This window comes from Triturus cristatus, chromosome 3_1 (assembly GCF_964204655.1).
Source record: "Triturus cristatus chromosome 3_1, aTriCri1.1, whole genome shotgun sequence".
NCBI classification, from domain to species: Eukaryota; Metazoa; Chordata; class Amphibia; order Caudata; family Salamandridae; genus Triturus; species Triturus cristatus.
In genome coordinates, this window is record NC_140583.1 from 868,672,371 (window position 1) to 868,690,413 (window position 18,043).

The window sequence follows — 18,043 nt, forward strand, 5'->3', positions numbered from 1 at the left end:
TCTTCAATCTGTGGGGCGCAACCCCCAGGGGGGGCGTGGAGTCCTAGAAAGGGGGTCGCGCATTCCCATCGCACTTTTGCCTGGAACTGCCTGAAGCTGCAATCCAAAACGTTTGCTCTTCGTTTTGGATTCCAAATAGTGGCATCTTCAGGCGCTTTCTGATTGGAGGACATCGTGAAAGCATACAGCGTCATCGGTGATTGTCCTCCAATTACAGAAATTGCAGATTTAACATCAGGAAATGCCGGGAACTGGGGCCATAAATATGCTCTGGCGAAGCGTCTGGAGTGCTTCAATGTTTTTGTCATTGCTGCTGCCATGCACTCCTGCTGCATCTCCTGGACTTCCTTGTTGTCCTTGCTGCTGCTGTGTTTTTCCAGCAGCTGGTGTCCTTTTCGTGCTTCTTCTTCGCGGCTGCCTCTGAAATACGATCCCGTGGCTGTTTCCTGGTTTCCGCGGCAACCGGAACTTCGTGGAACTTGTAAGTAGGTTGCCTCTGCCCCACCTCCTCCACCATTCCCTGGCTTTTTACCCCTCAGACCTACACACAAGCATACACGCACGCGCACACACACATTCTTAACTCCAAATATTTACGCCCACCCTTTCCCCACTGCTGTCTTTGGGATTCCTCTGCTAAAGTAAGTCACACAACAATAACACGAGGTTGGAATAGTGAACGCAGGCTGGATAGCATTTCTCATAGGTTCAGCCAGGCACCTGCCGACATGCCTTGGCTGTGCTTTCAGATCTTTTATACTTTGCTTGATATCACCAAAAACTCTGCACTGTGTTTTATGACTATTTAAACATTCTCTAAATATGTTATTAGTACATGAGCTGATACTGTATTTCTGTGTTAAAGTACAATTTTCACACATTCCCATTCTCTTCCATCCTCTGCTTGAAACCTCATCTCTCCTTCCACACATCTTTGTCTTTTAATCTCATTTCTTTTCTTTCACTTTTGTCCTGCTGCTGACGTCACCCATATAATGTCAAATGTGCAGCTACCACCATAAAAAGCCCAGGTGGTCCCTTCGCTGTATTTCTGTTTGGAAGATTGTCCATGGCAGGGGTGTGGGGGGTGTATTACGCCCTCACCTCCTTGTCAAACTTCCTGTCTCTCTTCCTATCTCCTCTCCCTTAAAATCCTTCAGGTGGCTTCATCACGTCCGTTTTTGTTTTCTCTACACCTGTCCTCTCACTCCCCCCGCTGCCATCATGTCCAGGGCAGGCATGGCTCTCTGTTTCGCTATATAAGTGCATTTCCCACCATCAGGATCATGTGGGTCCTGTCCCTCATCTCTCCAGTGGTCAAGACCTAGCTCTGTCTTAGACAAGGTCTATCCTTCTGTTCTGAGTAAGGAGTGTCTCTCCCACACTGGGGCTCTCTCAGGTGGGTCCTGCCCTCTCACCCCTCCAATGGGTCTGCCAGGGCCTAACTCTCTATTCCACAAGGTCTCCCTCCGGTGTCTTCCACAGTTGGGGTCTCTCGGTGGGTCCTGTCCTCTCATCCTCCATCTGGCATGGCAAGGCCTTGCGCTCTGTGCCACAAGGTCTCCCTCTGTTGTGAGTAAGGGATGTCTCTCCCACACTGGGGCTCTCTTGGGTGAGTGCTGCCCTCTCACCCCTCCAGTGGGACTGCCATGCCCTGGCTCTGTTCTACAAGGTCTCCCTTCCATTATTATCCAACCTATTAACCAGGGATACTATGTTTTGACATTAGTGGTTTTCTGGAGAACAGGTGGAATTAACCATTTTTTAATTTGCCTCAAACCTCCTGTAGAACCTGGTCTCTCTGTAGAGAGGAACACTGTGTTTCCTGTTCTGCCTGTTTATTTGAACAAAGTATTGCTTTCTGGGAATTGTAGTCCTCCAATGTTTAAGATCAGTTGGATTGCTGCACCTGATAACAATAATTTGTAAAAATGAAAGCCTGAGAGTGGATGCATGGACCCTCTTTTACTAATGTTTTGCATGGGCGCTTGCACTCTGAAAGGGTACACAAAAGTTAGTGTCAATCTACTTACTTTTGAAAGGCCTGTATGCTTTATTGCATTGTTATGCACCCTCCAATATATACTTTAGTAAATAAATGCCATGGTGTTTGGCCTTTATTCTGAGATCTAGATCCATAGTGACCTGGTAGCATAGTGTAATATAGCGTCCCTATGCAAACTAGGGTTCTTTGCGGCGCTCTAAGACTGGCTTCAGAGCCTGGCCTCTCGGTAAAGAGGGATGCAATGTGGTTCCCTGGAAAAGGTAAGTAAGGTGTGCCCCTGAAGAGGCAGGACAGGGTGGTCTGCTCCATAGCACCCCCTGGTAGTATGGAGGTTGTCCATGAGGAGTAAGCAGGTGGTGGTTTGCATCCCAATTTTTATTGATGGGGCAGAATGAAACATGGGGAGGGCAAGAAGCAGTGGCAGTTGGCATGGACCCTGAGAAACAGAGATGGGTTGGTGAGTCTATCCTAGATACTGCATTGTCTGTGGTTGCCTTGTGGGCTGTGGTCCAGGTCCTGATCTCTGAGGGTAGCAACCCTGAGACAGAGAAAGTAAGGACTAGGAGGCAGGTTTCACCTGCAGCAGTGAGGCTAAAGGAGGGTAGTAGGAGAGTGGGCCATACTTAAAAAGAATTGCTGAGAAACATTTTCTCCTCAAACCAGTCTCTTGCTGTCTGTATTTATCCATATTTATTTTGTTTTGTGAATAGATGTGATAACCCGTATATTTCCACATTTACTTAACAGATAGACGTGCACTCATACTTTCATGCCTGTCGCGGTTTAGCATACACTGCCAAAATAATATAATACACACATCAAACAATTGGCATGATAGCACAAATACCTGTTGAAAAATGCAACAATTAATTTAAGCAAATCTCAGTGAGCTTTATAACTCCCTATGCTGGCAATGTGTGCAACTACTGGCCTGAAAGTCAATAAACTCAGCATAGTCACCCAAAAGAAGCCAATTATCAGCATTTTTCCACTTTCAAAAGTAGATACAGACAGGACATACAATGATTTCTGTCTGTAGTTATCTGTAAAAATCTGTGAAAATGGAAAACAGGGAGCACCAATTATGAGGAGTATTAAGTTCTAGAAATTTTCGTAAGGAGGGGGTCCTCATGCCTGAAATTTTTTGACAGGGGGGTCTCGGCATCCAAAAGTTTGAAGACCTCTGCTTTAAGCAATAGGCAGAGTGGAGCTGATTTCAGGGGGGGGGCTGAATCTTTAAGCAATAGGCAGAGTGGAGCTGCAGGGGCTCTTAGAAGGGGTGAAACAACAGCAAGGCCTCATTAACATGCAAATGGTCTTTTAAAGACCTGTGAAGTGCTCGGGTGCGGCTGTGTGTATGCCCGGGAAGCTGTCTCATCCCCGGCTGCCACACACGATGGGGGGGCTGAAGCCCTTTGAGTACAATGGGTGTTGCGCGCCTGTGATCAAGGCTTCTCTGCAAGTCGAAACATGTTGTGAATAAACACCCTTGGAACTCTGACAAACCTGGTGGATTTTGTGTCACTGAGAGCGCACGTCATTGGGAACCTTTTGTTGTGAATTTGTTACCGGCGAACTCCGCCGGCGTGTGTGCCACCTCCCCTGGGGCCCCAGCGGTCAGAAGGAGCAACTGTGTGGGAACGAATATATATATATATATATATATATATATATATATATATATTTATTTTTTTCTTTTTTTCTTTACAATAGAGATTTATTCAAAGTACTTAGATGTGGACTTAAGAATAGTAAATCTATGCTTACCTATGTGCACTCAACTTCATAATATTTTGGTGTTAAATAGTTAGGCCTCAATATTTTGGTCCCACAATAGTTTCTCTTCAATATTTTGACATACAGTCTGCTAAATATGTGAGTAATGAGGTGTGTGTGTGTGTGTGTGTTTGTGTGTGCGCGTGTGTGCATGTGTGTGTGTGTGTGTGTGCATGTGTGCGTGTGTGTGTACACGTTATGAATCACTGTGGGCACAGTGAAATTCATTTGAGATCTACTCTGCCAGCAAGTGGTACAAATCCTACCATACTAGCTATGTATTTTGCTGACATTTCTGAAGCTTGAGAAGTTCCAGACTAAATGGCGTGAGATGACTGGATAAATTTAGACGTTCACAGAGAGCACATTTACGTCATGGCCTTTTTCCCTTTCATGTGTCACCTGCATGTGATTGATAGGCAGTATGGGGAGCAGGAGACATAGGTCTCTTTAGACATGTAGTTAGTCTTTTACCCAGATCTGCCCTTTTAATCTTCTGGAAGGGCTGTTTCCAAAGGCTGATGGGTGTAAAATGTGTGAAGGCTTCTCTATATTTTCTGCCTGTGTTTTGGGTCTCTCAGAGTAAGAAATGTCCAGCTCAACGTCTCCTTCGTGATGTTACTTCAAGACAAAGACTATTGCTGGCCTTTCTGGTGATGAATCACAAAGTGGCAATACCAACCTCAAAATAGTCTGAGAAATCTCTTAGGGCAATACACACACTGTATTTAAATATGGTAAAGTAAGTCACTGAAACCTCAAGCCAGTGTTCCAGAACTTCACACTACCCTGGCTTGGTAGTTCGGACTAGACTGTTCCCATGAGGAGCAGGGTCAAGACTGATTTGTATATGGCTGGGTCTAAACTGGGGTGGCATGGTGAGCAGAAGAATGATGGCTTTAAACCAGATCTCTTGACTGGGGGTTAATGTTTTGATTTGTTCCGCATTCTGTCCATCATTTGTTTATCTTTTGCTTTCACACTGCTCTGAGCATGAAATACCACACAGTGTGTTGGGGAAATCTGTGCGAGACAGCTGATATAATTTACAGCCAGCTTCACAGTCAAGAGAGCAGACATCACCTGAAAAGCCTGACATTTTCTGCTAGATGTCCTGAAGATCTGACTTGGGTGAGGAGCCTGCCATGCTACTGAGAGAGGGGTGTTGTTGTTGTCCTTCAGGAGGAGTCTGCAAAGAGGAGGTTGTCTAGTGGAGGAACTTCCTAGAGAGAAGACAGACTGCAAAAGAATGTACAAGTGAGTGCTGCATTGCAAAGTGCCAGGGGGTAAATGGCACTGCAAAGATCCGTTGCTGCAGAACCACCTGTCCTGACTATCCCCAGTTAGACTTAAGTGCCTGCCCACCCTCTTTCATGGTGGGGGAGAGTTGGTGGGATTGCGTGATTGAACTGACACTAACCATTAACCAAGTAAGGAGTTCTGTGAGTCCAGGTTCCACCTGTCACTAAAAAGGAACACCTAGCTTCCCAAAGAGCTTGTTGGACTGCCACTGAGCCCCGTGTTTTTTTGTTGTTGTAAAAAAGTGTTGTGCCTGGTGTGATGTTTGCCTTCTTTCACCAATGTGGCCCAGGAATCCTGAAACTCGGGCTCCAGGAGTCAACTTTTGTGCCCTTAAAAATTCCGAAGCCATCGGCTGGTAAAACAGCCCCCTTAGTCAATGGATATCTAGGTGGAACCTGCTCTTGAGTGGGCAGGAGGTTTTGTTTGGGCCTGTGATGACATTGTGTGAATCTGCCTGACTGCCACTGACTTGCAAGCCTGCAGAAGTAGGGGAGCAGAGGTGCAACTGCACGAATGAAGGATTCTTGACCAGGGGGCTGGAGAAGAGCAGTATGCCCCATCTACTGGTACCCTTGTATTGCATCATGAGGTAAACCTTCCTGATGCAGCGGAGCGGGTAGGTGAGCCGGACTGCTCTGAGCGGGAGCAGCGACACTACGTTGAGTGTATTGTATTGTATTGTATTGTATAAATTCTTGTAACGCGCGAGTCTGCCACCCAACGGGTATCCTGGCGCTCTAAGACACAGCAACAAAGGACAATACAGAGACTGCTAGCCAGGAGTCAGAGTTTGTGCCATACTATTCCTGACGAAAGAGCCAGGTCTTTAGAAGCCTCCTAAAACCCAGCAATGTACTAGCCTGGCGCAGTTCTAGAGGCATCTGATTCCACAGACGAGCTGCCGTCGTGCTGAAAGCCCTACCTCCCATCCTAGCACGCTTTACTTTAGTAAGTGTCCATATACTCCGCTGCGGTCTGATGAAGCCGCACTTGAATCCTTAAGAGGTTGGCTGCTTTTCTCCGGGGAACATCCTACCGAGAGAAGAAGTGGTATGTAGAACCACACCACACACTGTAAATAGTTTTCATTTAGTCACTAGGTCCTGAGGAATCACCAACTGATCTATTAGAGACATTTTATAGGTGAGAAACATGTTGACCACTAAGGAGTAGAGCGTAATTTTTGTCAGATTAAAACAAAATAGTTGCCCTCCTTCTTTTTTTTACTTTTTAATCAGGTTGTGACCTCTCCAGAATAAAAATAATTATAGAGGATTCACTTACCTGTTTTAACCCACACACCACATCTACATCTTACCAGGCCCCTCATACCCACGGCACCTATACGGCAAGGAACAAAAGATCTCCGATAAAGAGCCCCTTTATGGGTGCCCGTCGAGCATTGCAGCGCCGGCTCGACGAGGAGCAGACCCATATGATGAAGCATGACACCTAGCTTGCTGGGTGTGTGAGGGTCCTAGTTCCGAAAGGAGGTATTTCCCACCTCCCCACCACTCTGAGTATGCACCAGGTGGCTAACTTGCCACCCAGGAACACCGTACCTCTTTTGTCTTCTATATTTTCTAGGTTGCCTGGTTGGACAATCATATTACTGGGACGTTCTTTGTGAGTTGCTGACGGTTCGACATGCTAACCTGAGAGCCAAGTGCAAATGTGGTGTACATGGTGCTGTTTCAGGGCCCAAGTGCGTGAGCTGACATCTGAACGTCTAGTTGCAGGTCCGAGGGCGTTACATACATTCCTCAATGGAAAAAAACTGCTTACACCATCGAAAGCGATCAGTGAGCAACCTTTTGTCCCAGGGATTGTGTTGGCGGTATCCTAACATTCTTAGCTACCACAAAAACATATACACCCCTTTCTGAAAATGTTTCTTTAGGTAACATCTCATTGTTTCCAATAAAACAGGCATCACCATTAGTCTCTTCCACATTAATGCAACTGGACCTCTGCATCAAAACCTGCTTGTGGGATCATCAAATGCTGTTTGCCAGCGAGCTCAGCAAACAGTGGCACAAAGTGCCTGCAGAATTCAGAGGGTACCATGTGAACTCTTCCAAATATGTTAGGGTTCTTTTCCATGGTTGCCTGAAGAAACCTTGAATCATGGCCCATCCTTGAACAAAACATTTGAATGTTGAGAGAGCAGCTGAATAACATTGAGTGGTCAAATGCCAATAATGGCTGGTACTGGTCTAATTCGCTAACATTCAATTGCTTGTTTTTCGGTTTCTCCCCCTTTTTTTTTTTTTTTTTTAGAATATTCTACCCTCAGTTGGTGGAACATTCTTATAGCTTTATGGTCCCTCTACCTCCAATAATACTTTTTGGTAAGGGCCCTTTCCATCGTTATAAATCCTCACCCACGCCTCGAGCTTATACCTCGGGTTCAGGGGCTTTAACAACTCATATAGTCCTTAGCAGCGGGCTATAATTCTATATGAGATACCATCATTTGTAGACCATAACAGGACTGGTGCTAATTCAAAATGCCTTGAAAGAAATCTAGGGGAACATTCTCTATAAATATATAATAGGGCTTTAAACAGTCCCTTAAAACTCTGTTTTTTTTTACCTGCTCCAGCGCAAAAATGTGTTGATTGAAATAAAACTGGATCTGTTCGTTGGCGATGTTAATGCACAGCTGCTCGAAAGAGTTTTTCTTAAAGTTCTCAAATCCAAAGATGTCGAGGATGCCCACATTCATTCCATTCTCGTCATTGCTAGCATATCATAGAGAGAAACAAAAGGGGTTTAATTGCATAATCGTTATTATGTGTTAAGTGCATGCATGGTGACCATCACTGCTTCCAATCCTAGGTATGTTCCATGACAACCTAATGCATTCAGGGCACACCTGATAAACCTAGGAACAGAAACAAGTTTTCATAATGCCATGGAGTGAGGTGGTAATCCTGAATATAACGATAAATAAGGATCAGTTACCATTCTAAGGACAAGTTAAAAAGCTCAAGAAAATGAATGTATGGGAAAGTTACATGTCTCAAACGGTATACAATTACATTTGTTGCACATTCTTAGGTCCCAAAATATCGATTGAAAACACTGACCAATATTTATTTTGATTCCTGGCACATATTCTAATAAACCCCTTACTCTTGGCATATCGGATCTCTAAGCCCAATACATTTAAGTCTTAGGTTGTCACCTAGCAACACATCCCTGTGCGCAACTCCAAACTGCATATCTGCTCTCTGCCCACTCTGTGAGTTTAATTTACTTTTCCTCTGGTGACAAATGTCTAGTTGTTATTCCGTTCAGAAGGGTAATGGCACTATTACAATTCCCCATCAAAGGTGCTATTCAGAGATAAGGGGCTTGAGACATAGGGGGGTTACAATTGGCACGGGAAAGAGCATGCAGTCGAGGTATGTTGGTTCTACAACTCAATATTGACCGGAAAAATATTGGCTTACAAGAATATCGTGGACAGAATGTCGAGGGACAAAATATCGAAAGGTAAGTGCATATAGGAAAGTATAGATTTGCTATTCCTAACTACTTCATACCTTGAAGATATATATATATATATATATGTATATATATATATATATATATATTCACTTAAAAAACCATAGGTTTCACACATGTTATAGTTAGCTGGACATTTCACTCGTAAAAAACCAATGAAATTCCCCCGTTATAGTTACTGCAGGCAACTATAACTCACGCGACCGCAATCCTCTGCTGATGACGTCAGCTATTACATCACTGTATTTAGACACGTATTTACCCATGTCTTCTTCCATTAATCTTTAGCTATACATATATTACAAATATTTATTTTTCATAAAGACACATATGTCATCAGTGATGTAATATCTGACGTCATCAGCAGAGGATTGCGGTCGCGTGAGTTATAGTTGCCTGCAGTAACTACAACGGGGGAATTTCATTGGTTTTTTACGAGTGAAATGTCCAGCTAACTATAACATGTGTGAAACCTATGGTTTTTTAAGTGAATTTGCAAGGTTTTTTAAATGCTAATTCGTAACTATAACGTGTGTGAAACCTATGTTTTTTTTCAGTGAATTTGTACGGTTTTTTAAATGCTAAGTTATGTATTTATTTATTTATTTATTTTTTCAGGTTTTTCACCGTGCGCGCACCGTGAAATTAATTTATTTTTTTTAAATCGCGAGGTGCGCGCACCCTGCGCGCGCTGTGGGCGCTCGGTGCGCTTCGCGCACCGACCACCCACGGTTCGAGGTGCGTGCCGTGCACGCAGGGTGCGCGCACCTTGCGATTTATAAAAAACTAATAAAATTGTTTTTTTCTCCCTTGGGGGTCCTTCTGTGACCCCCTGACCAAGGCTAGGGGGTCAGGAACTGTCCACTCTGCCCCCTTTTCACGTTCTCCACCTTTTTTTTTCACCCCCTCAGACTGCGAGAGACAAAATGGCGACCGACACTTCCTGGTTTCGACCGATTCGAATGTTTACCGACATCTAACAACCAATCAGAATTGCGCTTGCGCACGGCAGGGTGCGCGCAATGTGCGCGCACGGTGCGCACTCGGTGCGCGCGTATAGATATTGATATGCTTTTAAATGCTATTTTCTCAGGAAATACTGAACAGATTTACACCAGACCTGCAAAAGGCACTTCCTTGACCTTATGGCTACCTCTCTGCCAAATTTCACGTAATTCTGTTCAGCCGTTCGGACTGTAGCTGCGACTAAAGGTCCTATGGAAAAATGCATGGGGAAAACGCGTTTTGGGACCCCCCCTTTTTCTCAGCCCCCACTTGACGAATCACCCCGAGACTTTCAGGGTAGGAGCTGAGCGGAGCGCCCCATTAGTTTTGAAAATTTCGCGAGGATTCGTCAACCGGCGCCAAAGTTATTCAAAATAGAATTTTGAGATTTCCTATGGAAACTAGGTTGTAACTATAACTATCTACTGGCGACCGCCAGTAGGTAATATATATATATATATATATATATATATATATGTATATATATATATATATATATACATATATATATATATATACATATCTGAAAACTCTGCTCGCATTCTTCTGCCACCAGTGTTAGTGACGGAGCACGAACCACGTTTTTAGTGCATAATAGCAGTTATTTAAACTCCTCCAACACCAGCCATCATGAGGCGTTTCGAGCCCCAAGGCCCTTGATCACATGACTTACCTGTCCCTATTTCAGTTTCGATATTTTGTCCTTGAGGCCACGAGTGTGGAGGCCCTTTGTGAATCGGGCCCATTGGTTTTATAGAAACGTCGAGCAGATGTTCAACAGGCAGACACTGAGAGGACAAGCATGGTTGAACAGGTACATAGAGGGCATTTCAGCAGACACGCTTTTGGGCCTTAGAGCATATCGAAAGGGTCACTATCGGCCTCAGACAGCCAGTGACATATTTTTCTTGTATCAATGATACCGGTGTATTTCCAAAGATCCTATGCCAAATATACTGCTTCTTTCAAAACTTTTAAATGACCTAGGAGCCTAGATAATGTGCAAGGGACAATTAAAGGTTCTGATTTGTCCTGGATCTACAGAGTCAAACTGCATCAGCGTCACTTAAGTCGAGAAGCTTAGTTACTCAAAGAGGTACTGCTGCGGTAATGGGGGCTCTCCTGCCTGGATTAAGGCTACGGCATAAGATAACTTGTTTCATGAACGAAGGTAAGAGAAAAGAAAGCTTATCAATCACTCGGATTGACTCGTGTACTTTTCCACTTTTTGACAAAGAGTGTATTGTACTGTAGGATGTATGTGAGTGCAGTGTGACCTCTGTGGACACACAATGTGGAGATCATCTCCTTTTGAAATACATCCTCATCCTTTCTTTATGAGAGGTAAATTGGACGTTATTATACGCACACTTGGCGTACTCTTCCTCTCAGTCTTGTAAATATGCATAAGGAATATTTACCTTCCGTTTTCTGCTTTTTGCCTACTTTTTCTAGATGAGGGACGAGTTGAGCCTGTGCTGGATTTTCATAAAACAAGGGTCAAGAGGACGGATACGGAGGGGTTTAATCAATGTAGAACAAATAGACTTCTTTCTACATTGCTTTTGTCAAATATAAAAATGTCAGGCAGCAAGAGCCCTTAAGAGTGGCTGCAAATCTGGGTTCGTCATGATCAGTCTCTGCTGTGTTTGATCAGTCACTGCTGTGTTTAGGCATGGCACATTAGCATGCCCTCTTACTGCTCCTTTTATCCGTCCAAGGTTGCCTATTCGTGATTCTACATAATAATACCTTTTTCTTCCGCCTCCCTAACGCTTCCTGTCTCCTTATCTCACTCTAGCAGCTTGTTTTGTGTTCTTCATATGTCCATTCCCCCTTGGTCACTGTTTTCCCACCTTCCCATTTCATTCACTCTTTTTTGCCTACCTATCTCCTGCCCCAAGTCAAAGTCTAATCATGAAAAATAAGTCCTTATCCCCAAATGTGAGCGATGGTGCCAACCACCTGCAACCACCGGCACAAATTAAGCAGTGAGTGGGGTTTCCTTCCCTTTTCCTAATCATCCCGATGGGAGCGGATCTGCATAGAGGCTGTGTTCCTGTTTCACGCCTGAACCAATCCATTCCAAGGTTCCCAGTGACTGGTGCACCAATTTAATCTCTCATTCTCTTTGGTATCTCATGACTGCAGGCCCATTCTTGACAACCCTGTGACTAGGATTCCACATTTCTTGCCCACTAGATTCCTTTACTCCTCCTCAAAGGTAGGATGTAACCTATAAACAGCAAGGACTGCTCTTCAGGCACGTCCTCAACTTCCCGCTGGATGCCAACGGCCAACTCTTCTTGGACCGCGACGGACTACTCTTCAGGCACGTCCTCAACTTATGCTCATGGACAGTACGGCTATGATTTTGAAACCGACTGCTCTCCCCCCTCCTGACTCTCTTGCTCATTTCCCCCTCTGCGAAATTTGCTCTTGGTGTTTTGGGAATTTGCTCCCTTGACTTTCTGACTTGGACTCTTATGCTCCCTGCCATTTTGTGACTTTCTTCTTTGACTCCCCTGTCCCTGATCCGCCATCTTAGTGATCTTTGACCTCTTCCTCTGTCCCAGCCGGGCGACCATTATATTGTCTCTCCTGTGCCACGGACTTTCCTGTACTTATCTGCCTTCCTTTCCCTTTCTTTCTGTTCTTGCCCCTCTTCCTTCTCTTGTTCCCTGAACACCTGGCTGAACGGTTGCAAGAATTTCCTGTTTATATCTCCTATGTAACTCATGTAATCCAAAGTCCTTATGTAACGCAACTGGTTCTTTTGTAAAGCGCTCTGACACCTTCGGGTAATGTTCGCGCTATATAAAATCGCATTAAATAAATAAATAAAAAGTAACAAAAGATTGTCTGTGACAAAAACTGCAACCTATGGAGCTATCCACATACAATACAAAAACAAGAGGAGACCCTCTCAGGCCTGCCAAACAGTCATGCGCACTTTAGCATGTTCTCCATGCAGGCTGCATTACAGCCTGCATGGAGAACATGCCCAGGCCCCCAGTCCTCGTCTGAGGACTTAATCTGTGAAAGTGCCAGGGCACTCGTCAGGAGGCCACTGCTCCATGCACCACCCATTGCCCCTGCCAGCGCTGCCAATGACAGTACCAACAGAACAACTAACCCTCACACTCCTACAAGTGTGACAATTCAGATTATTCCAGCCCCCCAAACCTATAGGAATTGCTTGGGTGACAGGTGCAAGCCATTTAAAATGTACATTGAATTAACAAACAACAGTTGTTGTGCCCTTCTATAAATTAGACAAAGACCACCATCATGTGGCTGACTGTCATAAGTGCTGTTTTTGACAATTAAGTACCGGTGCCGAGCACTGGAAATTACAGGCTCAAATTAAGCACTGTACTCTACAAATATAAACAGTTGCACCAACTCTGCAGTGTGGGAAACTACATTAAATAAATGCTCCATTTGACAGCATTCATTGTGTGGAGCTTACCATATATTTTTATCGGGCTGAAGAAGTGTGTTGATGCGATTTACAATCCAGCTGAAAAGTCGGCCATACAGCGCCTTTGACATGGCATCTCGGACGTCTGCTGCTTTGTCCACTGTATTTGTTCGTATGATAGTCTCCCCTCGTGTTACCACACAGTGTGAAGTGAGAGCTTCCTGGAGTTCTTCTGCACCAATGCTGAGCTGAGTTGCAGCTAAAAAACAGATCAACAGAACTCAGGACAAATACTCAAAATGGCAAATAAGTACTTCCTCAATGTGGCAATCACATACATGGGAGTTGACAGAGAAGGTATGAGAGGGCCCTCTTCAGTCTGTCTTGGGCATTCACTATAACAAGTTTATACAATGAAAGCCTCCATGCCTATTGACGCTATGGAACATTGGTGACATTAATCAACAAATACGACAGGATTCTTTAAAATAGAATACTGATAAGGCTCGGATGCTGTTTGGGATTTTACTTATTAGGATGCACAAATATAAAAGACTGGAACAATGGTCTAACAAAAATGCATCATGATAGCCTTTACCAAAAGTGTCCCATCACAAAGATAGGTGCTAGACTTCCCTTCACACCTTAATAGGCCTTTGAGATGGGCTGGGGCAATTATTTATTTATTTATTTGTGATTTTATATAGCACAGACATGGCCCAGAGGCATTACAGCGCTTCACAATAAAGCTGGAACATATCATTATGTACATTAAAAGTGAACGCCGGGTTAGCCTCTAATGGGACGTAGAGTACTTTTCCCATATTCCAAGCAAAACCTAGCAATGAAAAGCAGGTAGAACAGTACTCCATGAGAATCATCAGTATTATGTGCAGGTTGAGGTTGGTATCTTGGTATGAGATTGGAGGGCTCATGAGTAGGTAGGAGCAGTCATCAGCGGCGCATCCATAGGGGTAAGCGAGCGTTGAGCCGCCACCCAGCAGCTGCCACACAATGTATGATAAATCCACTGTTTGTTTCTTTGTTTCCTAATCCTCCTGTCAACTGGAACTCTTTTGAAATCTTATGTGAGCTGTGCCGCAATTTCACAGTGTGTAGGGAAGGAGGCGTATACCTCCTCTTGTAATGACTTTAGAGAAAAGGGCTGCCGCGAATTAAAGTGTGCATGTTGGGCTGGGCAAGAGCTGTGGCGAGCCCAATCTGACATGCGCACTTTAAAGGCCACTGATCCCCATCGTAGCAGAGAGCCTAGGGGACTAAGAGAGCAGGTCCCTTGACTCCGATGGGGCATTGAGTTGGCCTGCTCAAGCCAATCCCAACACTGCTCTCATAAACTTTAATAAAAGTATAATGCTCGTGGGCAGTGTTTGGATGGGCAGACATGAAGCAAACTCTACTGCACTGAATGGCATGTAGCATAGGGGTAGTGGAATAGCATATTACTCAGGGCTGTGAGAAGGGGCAACTCCTGAGCATGCCAGGGTGAGAGGACCGCTGAGTGGGCAGCGCAGGAGGACTTGGGGTCACAAGATAACTTTTGAACCCTCCTGAGGCACAGCCGGGAGTAGCAAGGAAAACTGAGCATAACTTTGTTTTAAAACTGTAAAATTTCACTTTGCTTTTAAAATCACTCACCTTCCCTGTCACATCACTGCAGTGTGCAGGCACCCTTTCCTGCTGAAAAACGAGCACTGGTAAGGGCAAAATCGCCGTTTTCCCGCCAACTTCATTCCCCTCTCCCTGACTGGGACACGCCCACCTTGAGGCCACGCCCCCCCTCTTCAAAGTTATAAAAGACGCGCTGACTACTAGCGCTTTAGATAACTTTTGAACCCTCCTGAGGCACAGCCGGGAGTAGCAAGGAAAACTGAGCATAACTTTGTTTTAAAACTGTAAAATTTCACTTTGCTTTTAAAATCACTCACCTTCCCTGTCACATCACTGCAGTGTGCAGGCACCCTTTCCTGCTGAAAAACGAGCACTGGTAAGGGCAAAATCGCCGTTTTCCCGCCAACTTCATTCCCCTCTCCCTGACTGGGACATGCCCACCTTGAGGCCACGCCCCCCTCTTCAAAGTTATCAAAGACGCGCTGACTACTAGCGCTTTAGATAACTTTTGAACCCTCCTGAGGCACAGCCGGGAGTAGCAAGGAAAACTGAGCATAACTTTGTTTTAAAAGTGTAAAATTTCACTTTGCTTTTAAAATCACTCACCTTCCCTGTCACATCACTGCAGTGTGCAGGCACTCTTTCCTGCTGAAAAACGAGCACTGGTAAGGGCAAAATCGCCGTTTTCCCGCCAACTTCATTCCCCTCTCCCTGACTGGGACACGCCCACCTTGAGGCCACGCCCCCCTCTTCAAAGTTATAAAAGACGCGCTGTCTACTAGCACTTTAGATAACTTTTGAACCACCCTGAGGCACAGCCGGGAGTAGCAAGGAAAACTGAGCATAACTTTGTTTTAAAAGTGTAAAATTTCACTTTGCTTTTAAAATCATTCACCTTCACTGTCACATCACTGCAGTGTGCAGGCAACCTTTCCTGCTGAAAAACGAGCACTGGTAAGGGCAAAATCGCTGTTTTCCCGCCAACTTCATTCCCCTCTCCCTGACTGGGACACGCCCACCTTGAGGCCACGCCCCCCTCTTCAAAGTTATAAAAGACACGCTGACTACTAGCGCTTTAGATAACTTTTGAACCCTCCTGAGGCACAGCCGGGATTAGCGAGGAAAACTGAGCATAACTTTGTTTTAAAACTGTAAAATGTCACTTTGCTTTTAAAATCACTCACCTTCCCTGTCACATCACTGCAGTGTGCAGGCACCCTTTCCTGCTGAAAAACGAGCACTGGTAAGGGCAAAATCGCTGTTTTACCGCCAACTTCATTCCCCTCTCCCTGACTGGGACATGCCCACCTTGAGGCCACGCCCCCCCTCTTCAAAGTTATAAAAGACGCGCTGACTACTAGCGCTTTAGATAACTTTTGAACCCTCCTGAGGCACAGCCGGGAGTAGCAAGGAAAACTGAGCATAACTTTGTTTTAAAACTGTAAAATTTCACTTTGCTTTTAAAATCACTCACCTTCCCTGTCACATCACTGCAGTGTGCAGGCACCCTTTCCTGCTGAAAACCGAGCAGTGGTAAGGGCAAAATCGCCGTTTTCCCGCCAACTTCATTCCCCTCTCCCTGACTGGGACATGCCCACCTTGAGGCCACGCCCCCCCTCTTCAAAGTTATCAAAGACGCGCTGACTACTAGCGCTTTAGATAACTTTTGAACCCTCCTGAGGCACAGACGGGAGTAGCAAGGAAAACTGAGCATAACTTTGTTTTAAAAGTGTAAAATTTCACTTTGCTTTTAAAATCACTCACCTTCCCTGTCACATCACTGCAGTGTGCAGGCACCCTTTCCTGCTGAAAAACGAGCACTGGTAAGGGCAAAATCGCAGTTTTCCCGCCAACTTCATTCCCCTCTCCCTGACTGGGACACGCCCACCTTGAGGCCACGCCCCCCTCTTCAAAGTTATAAAAGACGCGCTGTCTACTAGCACTTTAGATAACTTTTGAACCATCCTGAGGCACAGCCGGGAGTAGCAAGGAAAACTGAGCATAACTTTGTTTTAAAAGTGTAAAATTTCACTTTGCTTTTAAAATCATTCACCTTCCCTGTCACATCACTGCAGTGTGCAGGCAACCTTTCCTGCTGAAAAACGAGCACTGGTAAGGGCAAAATCGCTGTTTTCCCGCCAACTTCATTCCCCTCTCCCTGACTGGGACACGCCCACCTTGAGGCCACGCCCCCCTCTTCAAAGTTATAAAAGACACGCTGACTACTAGCGCTTTAGATAACTTTTGAACCCTCCTGAGGCACAGCCGGGATTAGCAAGGAAAACTGAGCATAACTTTGTTTTAAAACTGTAAAATGTCACTTTGCTTTTAAAATCACTCACCTTCCCTGTCACATCACTGCAGTGTGCAGGCACCCTTTCCTGCTGAAAAACGAGCACTGGTAAGGGCAAAATCGCTGTTTTCCCGCCAACTTCATTCCCCTCTCCCTGACTGGGACATGCCCACCTTGAGGCCACGCCCCCCCTCTTCAAAGTTATAAAAGACGCGCTGACTACTAGCGCTTTAGATAACTTTTGAACCCTCCTGAGGCACAGCCGGGAGTAGCAAGGAAAACTGAGCATAACTTTGTTTTAAAAGTGTAAAATTTCACTTTGCTTTTAAAATCACTCACCTTCCCTGTCACATCACTGCAGTGTGCAGGTACCCTTTCCTGCTGAAAAACGAGCACTGGTAAGGGCAAAATCGCTGTTTTCCCGCCAACTTCATTCCCCTCTCCCTGACTGGGACACGCCCACCTTGAGGCCACGCCCCCCTCTTCAAAGTTATAAAAGACGCGCTGACTACTAGCGCTTTAGATAACTTTTGAACCCTCCTGAGGCACAGCCGGGAGTAGCAAGGAAAACTGAGCATAACTTTGTTTTAAAAGTGTAAAATTTCACTTTGCTTTTAAAATCACTCACCTTCCCTGTCACATCACTGCAGTGTGCAGGCACCCTTTCCTGCTGAAAAACGAGCACTGGTAAGGGCAAAATCGCCGTTTTCCCGCCAACTTCATTCCCCTCTCCCTGACTGGGACACGCCCACCTTGAGGCCACGCCCCCCCCTCTTCAAAGTTATAAAAGACGCGCTGTCTACTAGCACTTTAGATAACTTTTGAACCCTCCTGAGGCACAGCCGGGAGTAGGAAGGAAAACTGAGCATAACTTTGTTTTAAAAGTGTAAAATTTCACTTTGCTTTTAAAATCACTCACCTTCCCTGTCACATCACTGCAGTGTGCAGGCACCCTTTCCTGCTGAAAAACGAGCACTGGTAAGGGCAAAATCGCTGTTTTCCCGCCAACTTCATTCCCCTCTCCCTGACTGGGACACGCCCACCTTGAGGCCACGCCCCCCTCTTCAAAGTTATAAAGGACACGCTGACTACTAGC

The 18,043-nt window shown here is 45.2% G+C and overlaps 1 protein-coding gene across 4 annotated transcripts in view; it reads right to left on the reverse strand.

The window, feature by feature from the left end:
• MYO3B (myosin IIIB) overlaps positions 1-18,043 on the reverse strand; it is a 2,253,613-nt gene that overhangs the window by 923,984 nt on the left and 1,311,586 nt on the right. For all 4 annotated transcript variants that reach the window (XM_085645333.1, XM_085645331.1, XM_085645332.1 and 1 more), the window contains 2 exons: positions 13,074-13,284; positions 7,680-7,827 (listed from right to left, as the gene is read on the reverse strand). In XM_085645333.1, coding sequence (XP_085501459.1) covers positions 7,680-7,827; positions 13,074-13,284 — 359 coding nt within the window. The remainder of the gene's footprint in view (positions 1-7,679; positions 7,828-13,073; positions 13,285-18,043) is intronic.